The sequence below is a fragment of the Nicotiana sylvestris genome, chromosome 12 (assembly GCF_000393655.2).
Source record: "Nicotiana sylvestris chromosome 12, ASM39365v2, whole genome shotgun sequence".
In the NCBI taxonomy this organism is placed as follows: Eukaryota; Viridiplantae; Streptophyta; class Magnoliopsida; order Solanales; family Solanaceae; genus Nicotiana; species Nicotiana sylvestris.
In genome coordinates, this window is record NC_091068.1 from 90,210,741 (window position 1) to 90,227,750 (window position 17,010).

The following is a 17,010-nucleotide window of genomic DNA, read 5'->3' on the forward strand; positions in this document are numbered from 1 at the left end:
TCATTTTTTTGTCGATGGCCTTAGCCATAAGGATGTTACTTTCGAGCTGGCGCTGAAGTGATATCCCGTCGTAGTTCGAGTGATATCGAACTCATTTTTTGTCGATGGCCTTAACCATAGGGATGTTACTTTTGAGCTGGCACCGAAGTAATGTCTCGTCGTGGTTCGAGAGATGTCAAACTCATATTTTTGTCAATGGCTTTAGCCATAGGGATGTTACTTTCGAGCTGGCGCCGAAGTAATATCCCGTTGTGGTTCGAGTGATGTCAAACTCGTTTTTTTGTCTATGGCCTTAGCCATAGGGATGTTACTTTCGAGCTAGCACCGAAGTAATATCCCGTCGTGGTTCAAGTGATGTTGAACTCATTTTTTTTGTCGACGACCTTATCTATAGGGATGTTACTTTTGAGCTAGTGCCGAAGTAATATCTCATCATGAGGGTGGCGTTTTATTTTATTTTTTGGAGTATCATGGATGCCAGTTTCATTTATACATTGGAGACGCGTGTTGATTTTGTATACATAATGGAGTGATTTTATTCATATGTTGGATATACATGTCGATTTCGTACATATAATGGAGATTCTTTATATCTAGTCCCTTCATTGCTCGACTTGGAGATGTAATCGGTAGGCGGGGAAATGAGCAATACTTCGAACCTCAAGATGTCTCCCTTGTCGCCTCATTAAAAACCTCCTCGAGAAAACCCGATTGGGACAAAACTCGAGCGAGGGAAAAAGAGTACGACTTGGGCGGCGTCTTTTTTCAGAAGTGGAAGTACTTGAGGTGGGCGACACTCCAGTTATTTTGTAATAGTTTTCCTTCCATTGTTTCTAGTTGGAATGCTCCTTTACTTGCTGTTGCTGTGATTTTGTACGGCTCGTCCCAATTTGTTCCCAGTTTCCCTTCATTCGGGTCCTTTGCTGCTTGCATTTTGGCCTTCAGTACATAGTCCCCGACTCTGAGTGAGCGTACTTTGGCCTTCTTGTTATGGTACCTTTCTGCTTGTTGTCTTTGGGCCACCATTTTTATGTGTGCCATATCCCTACGTTCTTCGACCTCATCCAGGTCTTTTAACCTACTTTCGTCGTTGCTTGATCCACTCTCATTGGAGTAACTCAGGCTAGGTTCCCCGACCTCAACAGGTATGACTGCATCAGTGTCGTAGACCAGTGAATACGACGTCTCACTTGTGCTGGTCTTCGGCATTGTGCAGTAGGCCTATAACACCTCTGGTAGCAGTTCCGGCCATAGCCCTTTGACATCTTCAAGCTTTTTCTTTAATATGTTTAATATTGTATTATTCGAGGATTTCGCTTGACCGTTGCCGGCAGGGTAATATGGCGTGGAGAGTATCCGTTTGATATGCCATTTTTCAAAGAACTCAGTCGTCTTTTTCTCGACAAACTTGGGTCTGTTGTCTCAACTGATTTCCTTGAGGATGCCGAAGTGGCATATGATGTTTTTCCAGATGAACGTGATGACTTCTTGTTCACGTATTTGAGCGAACGCACATGCTTCCACCCATTTGGAAAAATAGTCAGTTAAAACCAAAAGGAAGCGTATCTTACCTCGCCCTGTTGGGAGGGGCCCGTCGATATCCATCCCTCATTTTATAAATGGCCATGGAGAGGTGACGGAATGCAGGAGTTCCCCCACCTGGTGTATCATAGGGGCGTATTTCTGGCATTGCTCACATTTCTTGACGTACTCCGCGACCTCTTTTATCGTAGTGGGCCAGTAGTATACTGTACGAATAAGACACCTAACGAGGGATCAGTTGCCGGTATGGGTGCCACAGTGGCCTTCGTGTACCTCTTCGAGCACACGCCTTGTCTGATTTGGTCCAAGGAAGTTGGCTAACGGGCCACCGAATGTCTTTTTGTAAAGGTCGTGGTTTATGAGACTGTATCTGGCAGCTTGTATTCGGAGCTTTTTGGCTTCTTTTTTATTTTGTGGGAGTGTTCCTTCCTGTAGATATGATAAGATGCGATTATACCAGTCCCAAGTTAAATTTATAGAATGTACCTCGGCTTGGTCTATTGATAAGTCAAGGAGGGTGACCACGTTCTCCTTGGTGATGTTTTTAGTTGCTGCTGCCAGCTTGGTGAGACCGACTGCTTTGATGTTTTGTGCTCGGGGTATTTGGTCCAATCGACATTCGTTGAATTCTGTCAGCAGTTTGTGGATTTTGGTCTGGTATTTCTACAACCTTTGCTCCTTAATTTGGAAAGTCCCAGTATGTTATCGCGGTTGATATGTTATATCTTGCTCGCCCAGTTCTATGGCCCATTTGGCCAGCCGACCCGATAATTCGGGTTTATGCAGGATACTCCTGAGAGGAAAGGTTGTCACCACCTTTATGGGGTGATACTGAAAATATGATCTAAGCTTTCGTGAAGCTACAACTAGCGCTAGAGCCAGTTTTTCAAGGTGGGGGTACCTTGTTTCGGCGTCAATTAAGGTTTTGCTGATATAGTAAATTGGAGATTGTGTACCTTGGTTTTCTCGGACTAGAACTGCACTTACCGTGACTTCGGATATGACTAGGTAGACTAAGAGGCACTCGCCTGAGTCTGCTTTGGCGAGTAAGGGTGGCGAAGACAAGTACGCTTTTATTTTCCTTAGGGCGTCGACGCATTCTTCATTCCACTGGAGCCCACTGTCTTTCCTTATACATTAAAGAATTTATGGCATCTATCCGATGACCGTGAGATGAACCTCGACAGGGCAGCTATCCATCCCGTCAATTTTTGTACCTGCTTTTTGCTGGTCAATGTTTCGGGTATTCCTTTGATTGCCTTAATCTGTTCCGGGTTGACTTTGATGCCTCATTGTAATGATAGGAAACTGAGGAACTGTCCCGAGCTTACATCGAAGGCGCATTTTTCGGAGTTTAGTTTCATGCCGTACCATCTTAATATGTCAAAGGCTTCCTTCAGATGACCGATGTGATCTTCTTTCCTTTTCGACTTAACCAACATATCGTCGATGTAGACTTCCATTATTTTACCGAGTTGGTTTTTGAACATTTTGGTGACCAATCTCTGATATGTCACCCCGTATTCTTTAGTCCAAACGACATCATTTTATAGTCGTATGTTCCCTGGTGAGTGATGAAAGTGGTTTTCTCCTGGTCTTCTTCTTCCATGGGGATCTTATTGTAACCCGAATAGGCATCCAAGAAGCTTAGTAACTTGTGTCCTGCTGTTACGTCGATGAGCTGTTCGATGTGTGGAAATGGAAAAGAATCTTTCGGACATGCCTTGTTTAGGTTCGTGAAATCTACACACCTCCGCCATTTTCTGTTTTTCTTTTTCACCATGACCACATTGGCAACCCATTGAGGATATTTCGATTCCTGGATGGAGCCATTTGCGAGCAGCTTATCGACCTCTTCGCTGACGGCTTCGTTGATTGCGGCGTTGAACTTCCTTCTCATTTGCCGCACTGACGGGTAAAGGAGGTCGATGTTTAACTTGTGGGTAGCGATATCTTTTGGGATGCTTGGCATATCTACATGGGAGAAGACAAACAGATCGGCATGGTCAGTCAAGAACTTATGAAACTTACCTGGTTCCGAGAGGTTGTTCCCGATATATGCCTTTTTTGTGCCATCGTTGCCGTCTAGCAGGACGGAATCAAGATTTTCTATCATTGATTTAGATGCTTCCACGATGTCGGGGTCCTTGATAAAGTTTGTCCGCACGTCAAGTTTGGCTCCCGACATCGCTGATTGCTATGCTTTTGCATTTGCTCTTTTGAGTTGTTGGGAGTGTGCGCAATCTTGGGCGATGCGATAGCATTCTTGTGCAGTGCGTTGCTCCCCTCGAATGCTGAATATTCCCCATGAGGTAAGAAACTTGATCACTTGATAGAGACTGGAAGGGACCGCTCGCATGGCGTGTATCCATGGGCGCCCTATGATGGCGTTATAAGCTGTTTCCTGGTTCATGATGTGAAATGTCGTCTCCAGGGTGACTCCTCCAGCTAGGATGGGTAGCACTATCTCTCCAGAAGTTCCTTCAACTGCATTATTAAAACCTGTTAGCGTTATATAGTGCAATATTGTTTTATCTTCGAGTCTCATTTGTATGAGGACTCGAGGATGGATAATACACGCGCCGCTCCCATCATCTACCATTATTCGTTTTACATTAGTATCTGTGATACGTAAAGTGATAACAAGAGCATCATAGTGAGGGAACGACAAACCGTCGACATCTAACTTATCGAAGATGATACTGTCTTCGAGGTCATCATACCTTCATAGGTGATTGATCGTTTGAGTTTATGTGTAGTGGTGAACTTGACATGATTGATCGCTACACCATCGCCCCCGCCGATGATCATCTGTATGGTGCGAGCGGGAAAAGGCGGTTTTGGAGGTCTTTGGGGTTGTTCGCGTCCGCGAGTGAAGTTAGTCCGTCCTCGATCGCTCATCAGCTCCTTTAGGTGACCCTGGTTTAGCATTCGTACTACTTCCTGTCGCAGTCCTATGCTATCTTTGATTTTGTGACCCCTTTCTTGGTGAAATTCGCAGAAAGCGCTTGACTTCCGAGTGTTGGGGTCTGAGCTCATCTTTTGCGGCCATTGTACCCTTGGACCGAGTTTCTCTAGGGTGTACACTATTTCTGAAGGAGAAACACAAAAATTGTGAGCGGATGGGAGTGGAGGCATACATTTCTCGTGTTGATATGGTGTCGTATGTCGAGGAGGAGCATCCGTGTGCCGTGGTGGAGGCGGGGCAGACATCCTGACATAGGGTTGATGCCTTTCCCGACCGAGGCAGGACCCCAACTGATATCTTCGACCGTTGTTGCGACGATCTTTCCTTGCTTCGGTTTGAAGTGACTTTAACTGTTGGGTCAGGCCATTGAGATCGTCCTTATTGGCTCGTACCTCGGCGAAGTAGGCGTTATGGATTTCTTCCCAAGTAGTTGGAGGGTATTTCATGAGTCTGCTTAGCAATTTTCTGGTCGCTCTCGACCTATTTCTATTTAGTCCATTCTGGAAGACTACTACTGCCATTCCTTCTGACACATTCGACAAGCTCATTCTTACCCTGTTGAACCGAGCTAAGAAGTCCCTAAGTCCCTCGCCATGCATCTTTCTTACGGCAAATATATCATTGTAATGATCCGGCTGGTCGTTTTAAGAATTAACGCCCTGATCCCCTATTAACTGTTTTTCCCTTGTTTGTTTCTGCTATTGTGAGTTATCGGGAGAAATTATTTGGAGTTTCGGAGAGTTTTGGGACACTTGTAGACATGTGATTTTTGACCCTCCCCAAGATTTTTCACATTTTTAGCGTAAAATATTTAATTTAGGCCTAATATAGCTATTTCAACTAATTTTTACTCCTTTACTTTATTTTATTACAAGAAAAATGAAAATCACAAAAAAATATTTTAGTTTATGTATTTTTCATAATTTTTTTTAAAAAAAATATAAAAATGGTACCTTATTTTTATCTTTATATAATTTCGAAAACACCAAAATAGTTTCATGTTTAGTTTAATTAATTAGGATTAGCTTTGGATTGTGTAGTATTTTTATCTTATTTTAAAAGGAGTCAATTAAGGTGTTGGATCACAATTTTAAGAGTTTTAGAGCCCAGTTCTTGGTCCAATTTGGATTAATCCATTAAGCCTACGGACCCTTCTAAACTCTTTTTTGGAACAAAAACAAATAAAAAAGACCCTAAGAACCTGATACACAAAAGACCTAGGGACTAATGAGCAAAATACATAAAAATACACCTAAACCTAGACTCTACCTATAAATTAATGTTTAACAAAAAATAAAAAGGGGGAGGAGGAGCCACGTCTGAACAAAAATAGAGAGAGCCCCATCGATTTGGTCTTCTCCTTCAGAGAAGAGGAGCCAAAATTCCATGGCTCCTTCCTAATCACAAACGACCAGCACCCCTAGAACTACTGCCATTAGCCATCGACCCAAACTAAAGACCCTTGAAACCAGCGACCCACCTTCTGAACCTCTCGAGAATCGTCAGAAAAAGAGACCCCGCCGGCCAGAACTCCTCCAATCTTCCCCAGTCGCCGCTCCTCACTGTTCTCTCTCACACACACATCAACAGAAGCGAAAACAGAGTGAGAGGGGGACGACCTGATTTTTAATCCAGCAAAAACAAGCAGAGAAGCTTCTACCTCTCCCCTTCGGTTTCAATTTCGACTTTCAGCTTCAAATTCATAGAGTCCATCGTTGAAGTCCATCCGGTGAGTTGTTCGGGGTTGAGGGCTGGAGACGTTCGAGATCGTCGAGTCCTCGTTCCATTTGTTGTCATTTTCTGGTTCGTTTCTTCCCTTACTCTGTTTTGGTGTGATTGAAAGTATAATAAGAACAGTAGATGTTGAATTTCGGGAACCGATTTGGTAGTTGTAAGAAACTTGGTGTTTTGCTTATCGTGTGATGCTATATTCTGTCGAATGGTGTTTTAAATTTGGTGTTTGTCGCAAATCTGTCAACCATGAAATTCGAATCTCTGATTCGTTGAAGTGTTTGAGCCTCTGCGGTTTTGTCACAAAATTCTCTATTACTGGCAATATGTTGCAAGATTGGCAATTATCATGTTTTATCTTGTCTTAATGTTATTTCTGATTTGTTGGTTTAGATTTGTTTTACTTTTTTTCATTTTACTGGTGGTGTTTGATATCTCTTTGGAGTGCTTGGTGAAATTAGCGTAAAGGAATTAAGCCTGATGCATCTGTAAACGATTTTAATAGGACGAACTAGCTCTAATTTGTGGTTTGTTTATTTACTGCCTATAGCCGATTATCTACAAGGATCGAGTGGCTATTTGATTAAGGAGCATATATAATTTTCCTTTGTTTTGTCGTCACTGGCTATTAAAGTCAGGTAGTTGAAATAAAATTTGTGGATATAATACTTCAAAGTTCGAATTTCATTTGTGTGCTAGCGGACCTCAATCTCGTGGAATGTCGATTCAATCGGGTGCCAGTAGTTTGATGAATTTCGAGCTGCCAGTACTGAATCCAACCCGACATCGTAGCCCGCTTTAGACGCGTAACTAAATCATTACGACTACGGGTACGGTTCCCGTGACGTAGTTGTGATACTTCATTTCAACTTAGTTTTAAATATGAATATCCGTAGTTCACTTAATTGAATGCCTTTCCTTTAATAAAGTCGAGGCGTGCCATTTAGCGAATTTTCTATGACTCTCGCAAAGTTAAAACGCGTAGTTGCTTTAGGCGCGTTATTTTAATAATTTACCTTCCTAAACTCGCGTGTGCATTTCATGTGACCTAAATCAAATCTTAAAACGTTAACTAAAATGTGTTTAGGATTGCGGGTGCATTTCATGTGGCGCGATCTAAAGACATGTTTTAAACGACGTTCAATCTTCTTTAAAAATTAAATAAAAGCGGTTAAAAGTTAAAATTTGCACATAAGTTCATAATCGTTAAAAATCAGATAATTAAGCTGAATATAACAGTTAAGCGACCATGCTAGAACCACGGAACTCGGGAATGCCTAACACCTTCTCCCGGGTTAACAAAATTCCTTACTCGGATTTCTGGTTCGCGGACCGTAATACAGAGTCAATCTTTTCCTCGATTCAGGATTTGAACCGGTGACTTGGGACACCATAAATTATCCCAAGTGGCGACTCTGAATTTAATAAATAAAATAATCTCATTTCGATTGTCGCTTAAATTGGAAAAACTCCCTTATATCCTTCCGGGGTGTAGGTATAAAGTAGGTGTGACAACTCTGGCGACTCTGCTGGGGATCGAACCCGGAATCTCTGGTTCAGGGTTCAAGAATTCGAGCTTAGAATAATTGTTATATTTGGCCTTATCCATTATCTGATTTTGTCACATGATTTGGGCCTAATGTGCTAATTGATTGCTTTTACCGCTTTGATATTCCGTGAGCTGTATATAAATTGTTGCGAAATCCCTCCTCTCTCTGAGTCTTCTAAAGCATGAAGAAGTGTGCACTTCGTGTGACTTCTTTTCTGTTAGAGTCATATTCCCAATTTAGAACGAGGTTCGGACAAGTTGCAAAGCCGGTGAAGCTTCTGTATTCCCGGTACGCTGCCCCTCGGCTTGAGCTGTCCGCTCGGGTAAGCCAGGTCTAGAACAATAAACCCAGGTTTTGAACCTAGTATAACAAGACCTCATGCTGGCCCTCTTATGTTTATGGTGCTCTTGAAGAGGGCATTTCCTATTCATTACGACACTAGCACTTGAAGTACTTGTTTAACTTTCAAATGATAAAATCAATTCGTCGTTCAGAAAAGAAACAAGATAGAAATAAAAGACTTTACTTTATTCCTTCCATTTTCAAAAGTACATAAGCATTCGTTGTGCTAAAAAGAAATTTCCATTTCGTATGGCTAACTTGTACAACTTATCTCTACGTGGCTGGCCGCGTAGTCCCCGATCCCGATGATACAACTATGTTTCTGGTTTCGTATTTCGGTCGATGTGGCATTCATTATTGTCGTATCCTCATATCATTCCCCCCACCAAGTGTTTGAATGCGAAGAATGTGAATTTGAACACTGGAAGTTTTGCACATTTGAGGATTCCACTAGTGAATTGCTAGATAATCTTCAACGCGATAGCAAACTTCACTTCCCCTTAGGTATTTTTGTTATCGAGCCAAAGATTATCTAACAATCCCCTAGCAGCGTGCACTTGTGAACTGTCGGGTAATCATTGTTTAACAATAGACTGTACTTCCCGATAGGAACTTTGCTATCGAGCAAAAGACTATCTAACCATTCTGTAGTGTTCTTTGCTTGTGTGCCTTGTCATTTAAATGTCTTATTTCTTTTGCTGAAGCGTCCTTCATAGTATGCTTTCCATTGCTACCTTGTTAAAAACCTTGCCAGAAAAATTCAAATAGGACCAAAATTGGACGAAGGCAAAAAGAATGCAGCACTACTTTCAACATAGGTGAGGCTCATCGGCAATAGTATCTCTTGAGGTGTGCCACATTCCGGTTGCTTGGCAACTTTTCTCTGTCTCGATAGCTGAAACCCGATAGGGCCCTTCCCATGTCAAACCTAGCTTCCCACATTGAGCTCCTGGGTGTTCTGAGTTACTTACCTTAAAACTAAGTCTCCTACTTTAAAATAACGGAGGTTGGCTCTTCGATTTTAATATCTTTCTATTCTCTGCTTTTGGGCCGCCATTCTTATATGTGCCAAGTTCATGTGTTCATCCAGAAACTCCAAATTGACCAACATTGCTTCATTGTTTGTTTCTTCGTTCTCCCGAAAATATCTCAAGTTAGGCTTTCCTACTCCTATCAGGATCAAGGCTTCTGCTCCGTACACAAGAGAGAAAAGAGTCTCCCCCGTGCTCGATTTGGCCGTTGTTTGGTAAGCCCAGAGTACTCCTGGCAGCTCTTCAGGCCATTTATCTTTAGCTGCTTCCAATCTCTTTTAGAGATTTTGTATAATCACCTTGTTTGTTGATTCTGCTTGACCATTTGTGCTCGGATGATAGGGTGATGATGTGATCCTTTTAATTTTCAAGTCTTTAAGAAACTTTGTGACCTTTGCGCCTATAAATTGCGGCCCGTTGTCACAGGCTATCTCTTTTGATATCCCAAATCTGTAGATTATATTTTCCCATAAGAAATCTACCATTTCATGTTCACCGATTTTCTGGTAAGGACATGCTTCAACCCCCATAGAAAAATAGTGAGTTAAAATCAAAAGAAATCTTACCTTTTCCAGGGGCCAGTGGCAGCGGTGCGTACCATTGACATTTATCACATTTTTGAATACGAGCCTTGGCGTCTTGTTCCATCCGGGGCTAGTAGTATCCTACCCTAATTATTTTTAACGCTGAGGAATCTGCGCCTGAGTGATTTTTACAGATCCCTTCGTGGAGTTCTCGCATAACATAGTTAGCTTTAGAGGCTCCAAAACATCGGGCCAACATGCCTTGGAAAGATCTTCTGTGCAATTGGCCTCCCTTGAAGCTGTATCAAGCTGCTTTAGTGCGCAACGCCCAAGATGCCTTAGGATCTTCAGGCAATTTTACGTGCTCGAGATAGTCAATGATCTCGTTTCTCCATCTCTACACCAAATTGCTCGTATTTACCTTGTAATAGCTATTTGTGTCCAGTACCGAGTGCATGAGCTGTACGACCGTAACAGACTCTGATCCACTCATTTCCATGGACAAACCCAGATTGGCTAATGCATCCGCTTTTGCATTCTCTTCCCTTACAATGTGCGTAACTGACCATTCCCGGAATCGAGCGAGCCGATCCTGGACTTTCATTATGTATTGTTGCATGTGTTCCTCTTTGGCTTCGAAGATCCCGTAGACTTGATTTATTACAAATTGGGAGTCACATTTTATTTCTATGACCTCGGAGTCCTCACATATCTTGGCGCAGAAAATATACGAGAATACTTAAACAAAAAAGGAAGCAATGAGTAAAACATGCGCAAATACTTAAATGAAAAGGATGCAAAGAGTAAAACTTGCACAAATACTTAAATGAAAAGTACGCAAAGAGAAAAACTTGCACGATACTTGAACGAAAAAGTGCTTCTATTTACAATAAACGTGCCAAATAGCACAAGTACAAAGACATGAGAAAGAAAAAAAGCAAAAACTAAGCTACTGCATCTCTGGAACCCGGAGCAAGAGAAGCATATGCGCCCATAAGGAAGTGGGAGGATCTGCCGCCGTTTCAATATCTTGGCCTACACCATTTTTGCCTACAACAACTCTATTCCTTCCGATTCTTTTTCAGTTCTCGAGAACTCAAAATCGGAACAGGAACCAGAAGAGTCGGTAGCATCAAGTCGAGTGGGAAACCCTTTTTGGTAGTTGACTCCAGTTCATGGGCCTTGGCGATTTCAGCATCAAAGCCAATGACACCCGTTTTGGCCTCTTCCGAGGTATTTCTTGACATGCTATACATAGCACATGTTTTTTTGACAACGAGAGAAGCCGCTCAACATTGGATATCTTCTTTAAGCTGGTCAACCTCGGTTGAGAGGTTATCCTGTACATATCTGGTGGCCTAGAGGCTGACATCAAGGTCGCAGACAGTGGAGCTAGAAACACTATAGTGATCGATGGTCTTCTTATGCTTCTCCTCTAACCGAGCATACTTCTCTTCGGTAGGAGTATCTTTGTCAGTCTTGGAGTTTAAGGCTGCCTCCAAATTTCTCAACCTTTTAGCAGAGGTAGCCTCGCGATCGGATGCAGCAAGAATGTCATTATGGACTTCAATATAGTTGGCCCTAGTTTCTTCAAATTGTGCCTTTACCGGGGCAACCTCCTGCTAAGGGTCACTACTTCTTGCTCACTTTGCTGCAATCGAACCTCCAACTTAACGACCTCTGCAGCACGTGCTTCCAGTTCTAAGAGGCGAATAACAATCTCATCTCGCTCTCCCAAAAGTTAATCACGAATCAGCCTTTGAAGTCCCTTGAAAGCAAGGAAGATGGCCTACAAAACAAAATTGCAAACTCAAAACCCTGCCATAACAAAGATAGAAGAAATAACAGAGGAAACAAAGGCTATACCACCATTGCATTGTGCATGGCATTATTCAACAAACACTCTCCCGGGAGAGTTTGTATCTTATTAATATCTTTTTCTAAAGCTAAAGGCTTCAGATAATTAGCAAGTTCCACCGGCCAGGATAACAAATGGCATCCGGTAGAGACCGAAAGGGTGATGCTTTCCTTCTTTTGGGGATCTTCGAAGGGGAAAACATAATTTTGTCCCACACTCCCATGTACTGGGGACTGGGGAAGAGGGACACCCTCCTCTCGGGCAACTATGTTCGGTGGAGATGATGTAACAATTGCTAATGGCGAAGGCAGAGCAGGAAAAGAAGGAGATGAAGCTGATGGCATTGTAGGCTGAGAAGTAGCTACGACAAATGTAGTGCTGGTAGTTTGTTGCTCCTCAACTGAACACGGAAAGGACTCGTACTCAACCTCACGATACCGGGCATGGTGATTGAGACTCGAATTTAGGAGTTGGCATCTTCCACTACATTATACTCCCCTGGAGTGCTGAGGCATCATCCTCGGATGGCATAACTAGCTCAACAGATTGAGCATTCTGTTAAGCTGATGAATGTCGTTGTCTATGTAGAGAAGCCCCCTCATCGCTGGCTCCTCCATTGTTATCAATCACTATAGTGTCTATGGCCGACTCGAGTGCAACACTATCACCGCAACATCCGAAGATGGCTCGGGCGTGACTCTCTTTGCCTTTTTATTCTTCCCCTGGCCGCGGAGGAACGTCTCCTTTTCTATTGCTTGTTCTCTGGCCAGGGACTTCGAAAAGAACCACTTGCACTAGAAGTAGGCCCGGAGACACATTTTCGGGTAAACGCCTCTTGCAGCAGCCTCGTTGCATCAGCAGGATTAGCCAAAATGTCCTCCTCGGGGATGGCAACTGAGCCCTGGAGTGGACCTCAATTAAACAAGAAAAGAAGGTTAATAAGCTTTCTTATACGAAAGGATAAAACAAGATGAGTTCAACCTACCATGATTTTTGGCCTTCCACCCATATTAAAGGGCTAGTTCTTTTCACGTACGGGTCTCGGGCGTAGTGACATCCAAAATCTTTTGGACCCACTGGTTCAAGCCTTTGACCCTCGGTGGAGTCCGCCGAGTTGCTGAAATAAGTGAAAGAAGAGGAATCAGTAACAACATGGGGTGATCTTTAACTAGAAGAAGAGACAAATGATGAACTTACGAGTACGGTTCCACAATTCCGTAAAGGATGGAGCCGTCTTCGGGATGATGTACGTGGTGGCAACCGCAATGAACTGTTCCATCCACCCACGGTCGTTGTAATCATCTATGTTGGTTAGTAGAGCATGATGGCCCTGTTTGCTGAAATTTATCATTCCCTCGCGAAAAATCTTGGGGGAATAAAGGTTTGTTAATCGATCTAGGGTTAGCTCCTCTCCCGTCTCCTGGCATAGACGTCGAAGACAAGCAGCAATCCTCCACACTTAAGGTACTTATGGAAGGCATACCTAGTAATGGATTTAGAACTCCACGATAATGGAGTCAAGCTCTCCTCTCAAAGAAATGACCCCAAAGTAAAGGGATTCATATAAAAATACATGAAACCCTTCTTAGGTAAGTTATCCGCTCCGCCAGGTCAGGAGCGATGATGTTTAAGTCTTGGCAATGACAGTATTCCTTCATAGCAGGAATTCTGCAAAGACAGATAGACGAAGGGTTCATGCCAACACCCCATGTGCGGGGATTAGCGGAAGGATACTTCTCTTCGAAGTCCTTAGTTGTGACAAGGTTCTTCTTTTCTCTGAAAAAGAAGGTTAGAGAAAGTTGAACACAAATACGAGTTGAGTAAAGAGGGTTTGAGAAAGTTTGGATTATTATGACGTGATGTGTATAAGTAAAGGAATAGGCGGCTAAAATTGCAACCATAATTACCTCGATAACCGCCAAAAGTGGTGTTTAATCGTGGGATGACGCGTGTTTGGGGCATTATATGCGGAGAGATGTGTGTCTAATCAACAGTCAGAAACTTTTAGAAGGGGTCAGAGAATTTTTTGCCGTAAAAGGTATCTCTATCAACTTTTCGGTGACACAAAGTTATGCCACCGGAAAGCAGGGGGACTATCCGTATAGGGTAAAATGTGTTCATAGTTAATGATCGCATGAGAAAGTGACACGTCAAGCCGAAGACATAAGATAGTTGGGTCCGAAGGCAACTATCTTGTTTGATACCAGAGAATGACATTCATAAAAGCGAAAAAATGCCTGCCACCCGGTAGCATTCAATGAAGAATATTCTATAGTATTAAGTGTGTAGACATGTGATTTTTGACCCTCCCCAAGATCTTTTATATATTAGCGTAAAATATTTAATTTAGGCATAATATAGATATTTCAAGTAATTTTGACTCTTTTACTTTATTTTAGTACAAGAAAACAAAAACTACAAAAAATAAGTTCATTAATATTTTGTAGTCATTTTTAATCTAAAAAATATATAAAAATAGTATCGTATTTTTATTTTTAATATAATGTTTGAAAATACAAAAAAATAGATTTGTTTAATGGTTAGTTTTGTTTTAATAATTATTTTAATAGTAGAACTAATTAATAAATGGGCGCGTATTTTTAATCTCATTCGCGGCAAAAGAATAGAGCTTGGGCTCGGGCAACCCATCTTTAGGCCTAATTTTGGACCTAGCCCACAATTGCCAACCCCATAATTCCTAGGCCCATACCCCTTAACCTAAAACCTACCATTAACCTAGACCTATATATATTAAACAAAGCCTAAAAACTAGAGGAGAGCGGAAGGAAAAGCAGCAAAAGCTGCGCATGGAGAACGAACGAAAGAGCTGAAGACAATCAGCGGCAGTACACAAAAATCAAGCCCCACTTGAATTCCATCTTAATCTCTAAGAAGAATACACAAAATACACCCTAGACTAAGACCAGGCCAGCGGCAGAATGAGAAAAAAAAACGAGATCCCCTCTCATCTCTTTTAACACCAAGACAAAACCAGCGCCGCCAGATACTCTACTCGCCGGAAAAGACCATCTCCAAATCCATCGAGTGATTTTATCATCGTGTTCGATCGAAGTCTGTTCAAGTCGTCATTTATATTCTTGTTTGAAGTTGTCGATTGTCGCCTTAAGTCGGCAACTCAGTCAATGGTCTTCCGTTCCTTGGGTCGTGATTCCGCTCGAGTTCGTCAAGGTCCGTTCTGTCGCGTTTTCTATTAAACGCTCAAAAATTGGATCCAGATTTCTATTTTGGTAAAAGTCCTTCAAGGTCCGCTTCTCATTTTCTCCGTTTGATCTTTATTGTCTATTTATGTAATCATATGGTTTATTTGGATGAATTAACGATTTCATGTTAGTTTGAGCTCCAGATATTTTCCTTGAAAGTATTGGCAGAATGTTGTGTTCATTAGTTCTAATACTTGTATATTAGATGAACAATTTTTAATGCTAACCACATGATAAAAGAATTATAAGTGCTATTTAGAACATAAAACTTAATACTCCTCTTTCCGTTATTCATTTAGTTCTAGCTGTTTGGCATAATTAAATGAAAAATGAAACCAAACCTTCTGTCAAATTGATTGCTTTAGGCGTCACTTAATTTATTATTGTGATTACGTTTTTTTTCAAAATGAATCTCGTAGTTTGCTTTAGACACGTAATTAAACCATCACAACTACGGGTACGACTCCCGTAACGTGGTTATGGTACTTGTTTTTAGATTAAATAAATAGGAATGTCTTTAGTTGGCCTTCAAAAGTGTATATACAATTTTTTTTTTCTTAAAATTGGAATCGAAATGTGCCATTTAGCGAATTATTCACGGTCCTCGCAAAGTGCAAACGTGTAGTTGCTTTAAACGCGCTCTTAATAGAATTACCTTCCTAAACTCGGGTGCGCATTGATGCGACCCAAATCCAAATCTCGATGAAGTCGAAATGTGCTGACAATCACGGGCGCATTGATTGCGACGGGGTTCAAAACGCGTTTTCACGACATCGTAATTCTTATAAAATAAATAATGATAGAAAAGAGGTTCACAAATTGAGATGAGCTCCACCGAACGAAAATAAATAAATGTGGGGCCCTCAATAAATGGTTATTAAAAATGATTAGAATTTGGGAGGGCCATTTAGCGAACTTCACGGCTTTTCCCCAAAATAATATTACGTTAGAATCTTTAGGCGCGATTTTAATTAAATGACCTTCTTAAACTCGGGTGCGCATTGATGCGACTCAAATCCAAATCTCGACGAAGTCGAAATGTGTTGATAACCACGGGTGCATTGATTGCGACGTGGTTCGAAACGCGTTTTCACGACGTCGCAATTCTTTAAAAAAATAATTATAATAAAAGCGGTTCAAAATTAAATAAAAGGAACATAAGCTAGCATATATTAAAATCAGATAAAATCAAATACAACAGTTAAGCGACCGTGCTAGAACCACAGAACCTGGGAATGCCTAACACCTTCTCCCGGGTTAACAGAATTCCTTACTCGGATTTCTGGTTCGCGGACTGTTAACAGAGTCATATTTTTCCTCGGTTCGGGATTCAACCGGTGACTTGGGACACCATTAATCTCCCAAGTGGCGACTCTGAATAATTAATAACTAAATCCCGTTCCGATTGTCCTTTAATTGGAAAAACTCCCTTGAATCTACATCCTTTACGGGGTGTAGGTGTGAAAAAGGAGGTGTGGCAAAGTGCACGGTCCGTTAAAGAGAATATGTCACTCACTGTCTACCGTTACACATTCTTCAATGGTCCTCATAATTGTCATTTAAAATGGGCTTGATCATAGGACCTTGTTCTCTATGTGCAACTATAAATAGTGAGCTCTACCATCATTGTAGAAGGACGAATTTTCTAAAAAACATACACTATATTCTATCAAAAGTTTAATAACCTTTTACTTTCTTATCTATTTACATTGTTCTTATTGCCTCCCGAAGCTCTGCTCTCAGAACCAAGATATCTGTTGTTTTATCTCAATTTCAAGGCTAAGTCTTATATTTCTGTCTAAATTATTTATCATTTTAGGATCAAACCGATTCACTTGCTTGTAAACCACGTATAAATTTAATTATACCGTTTTTCGGGTAAACAATAGCAACTGGAGAAAAATTCGACTAGCCAACATTGATTTTGTGATGCAGAATGGTAACTTCTAAGCCTTGGATTTGTGATTTAAGTTTTAGTGATGTGATATCATCATAAGTTTAATAAATAAGTTGGGTTTGAAAATTCAACCCATGATATAAGAAAATGAAACTTTGGATTCCCGAAGCTAAATTAGTCGAGTGTAATATGAATAAGCATGGGAAGGAGTGTCTCTAACATTTTTTTTGTTTTAAAGTATTCTTATTCTTCTTTTCAAATGGCTTCATGTAGTATTTAAGATGTTTTAATAGGGACTTATTTAGATTCTAAATCAATAAACGAAACTACGCACAATTTTTATTTA

At 41.4% G+C, this 17,010-nt stretch overlaps 1 protein-coding gene across 1 annotated transcript; it reads right to left on the reverse strand.

The window, feature by feature from the left end:
- Positions 1-765: 765 nt before the first annotated feature.
- Positions 766-1,209, reverse strand: LOC138883350 (uncharacterized). The gene has a single exon (XM_070164032.1). It carries the CDS (start codon positions 1,207-1,209, stop codon positions 766-768), a length of 444 nt encoding a protein of 147 aa, XP_070020133.1.
- Between the last annotated feature and the right edge of the window lie 15,801 nt (positions 1,210-17,010).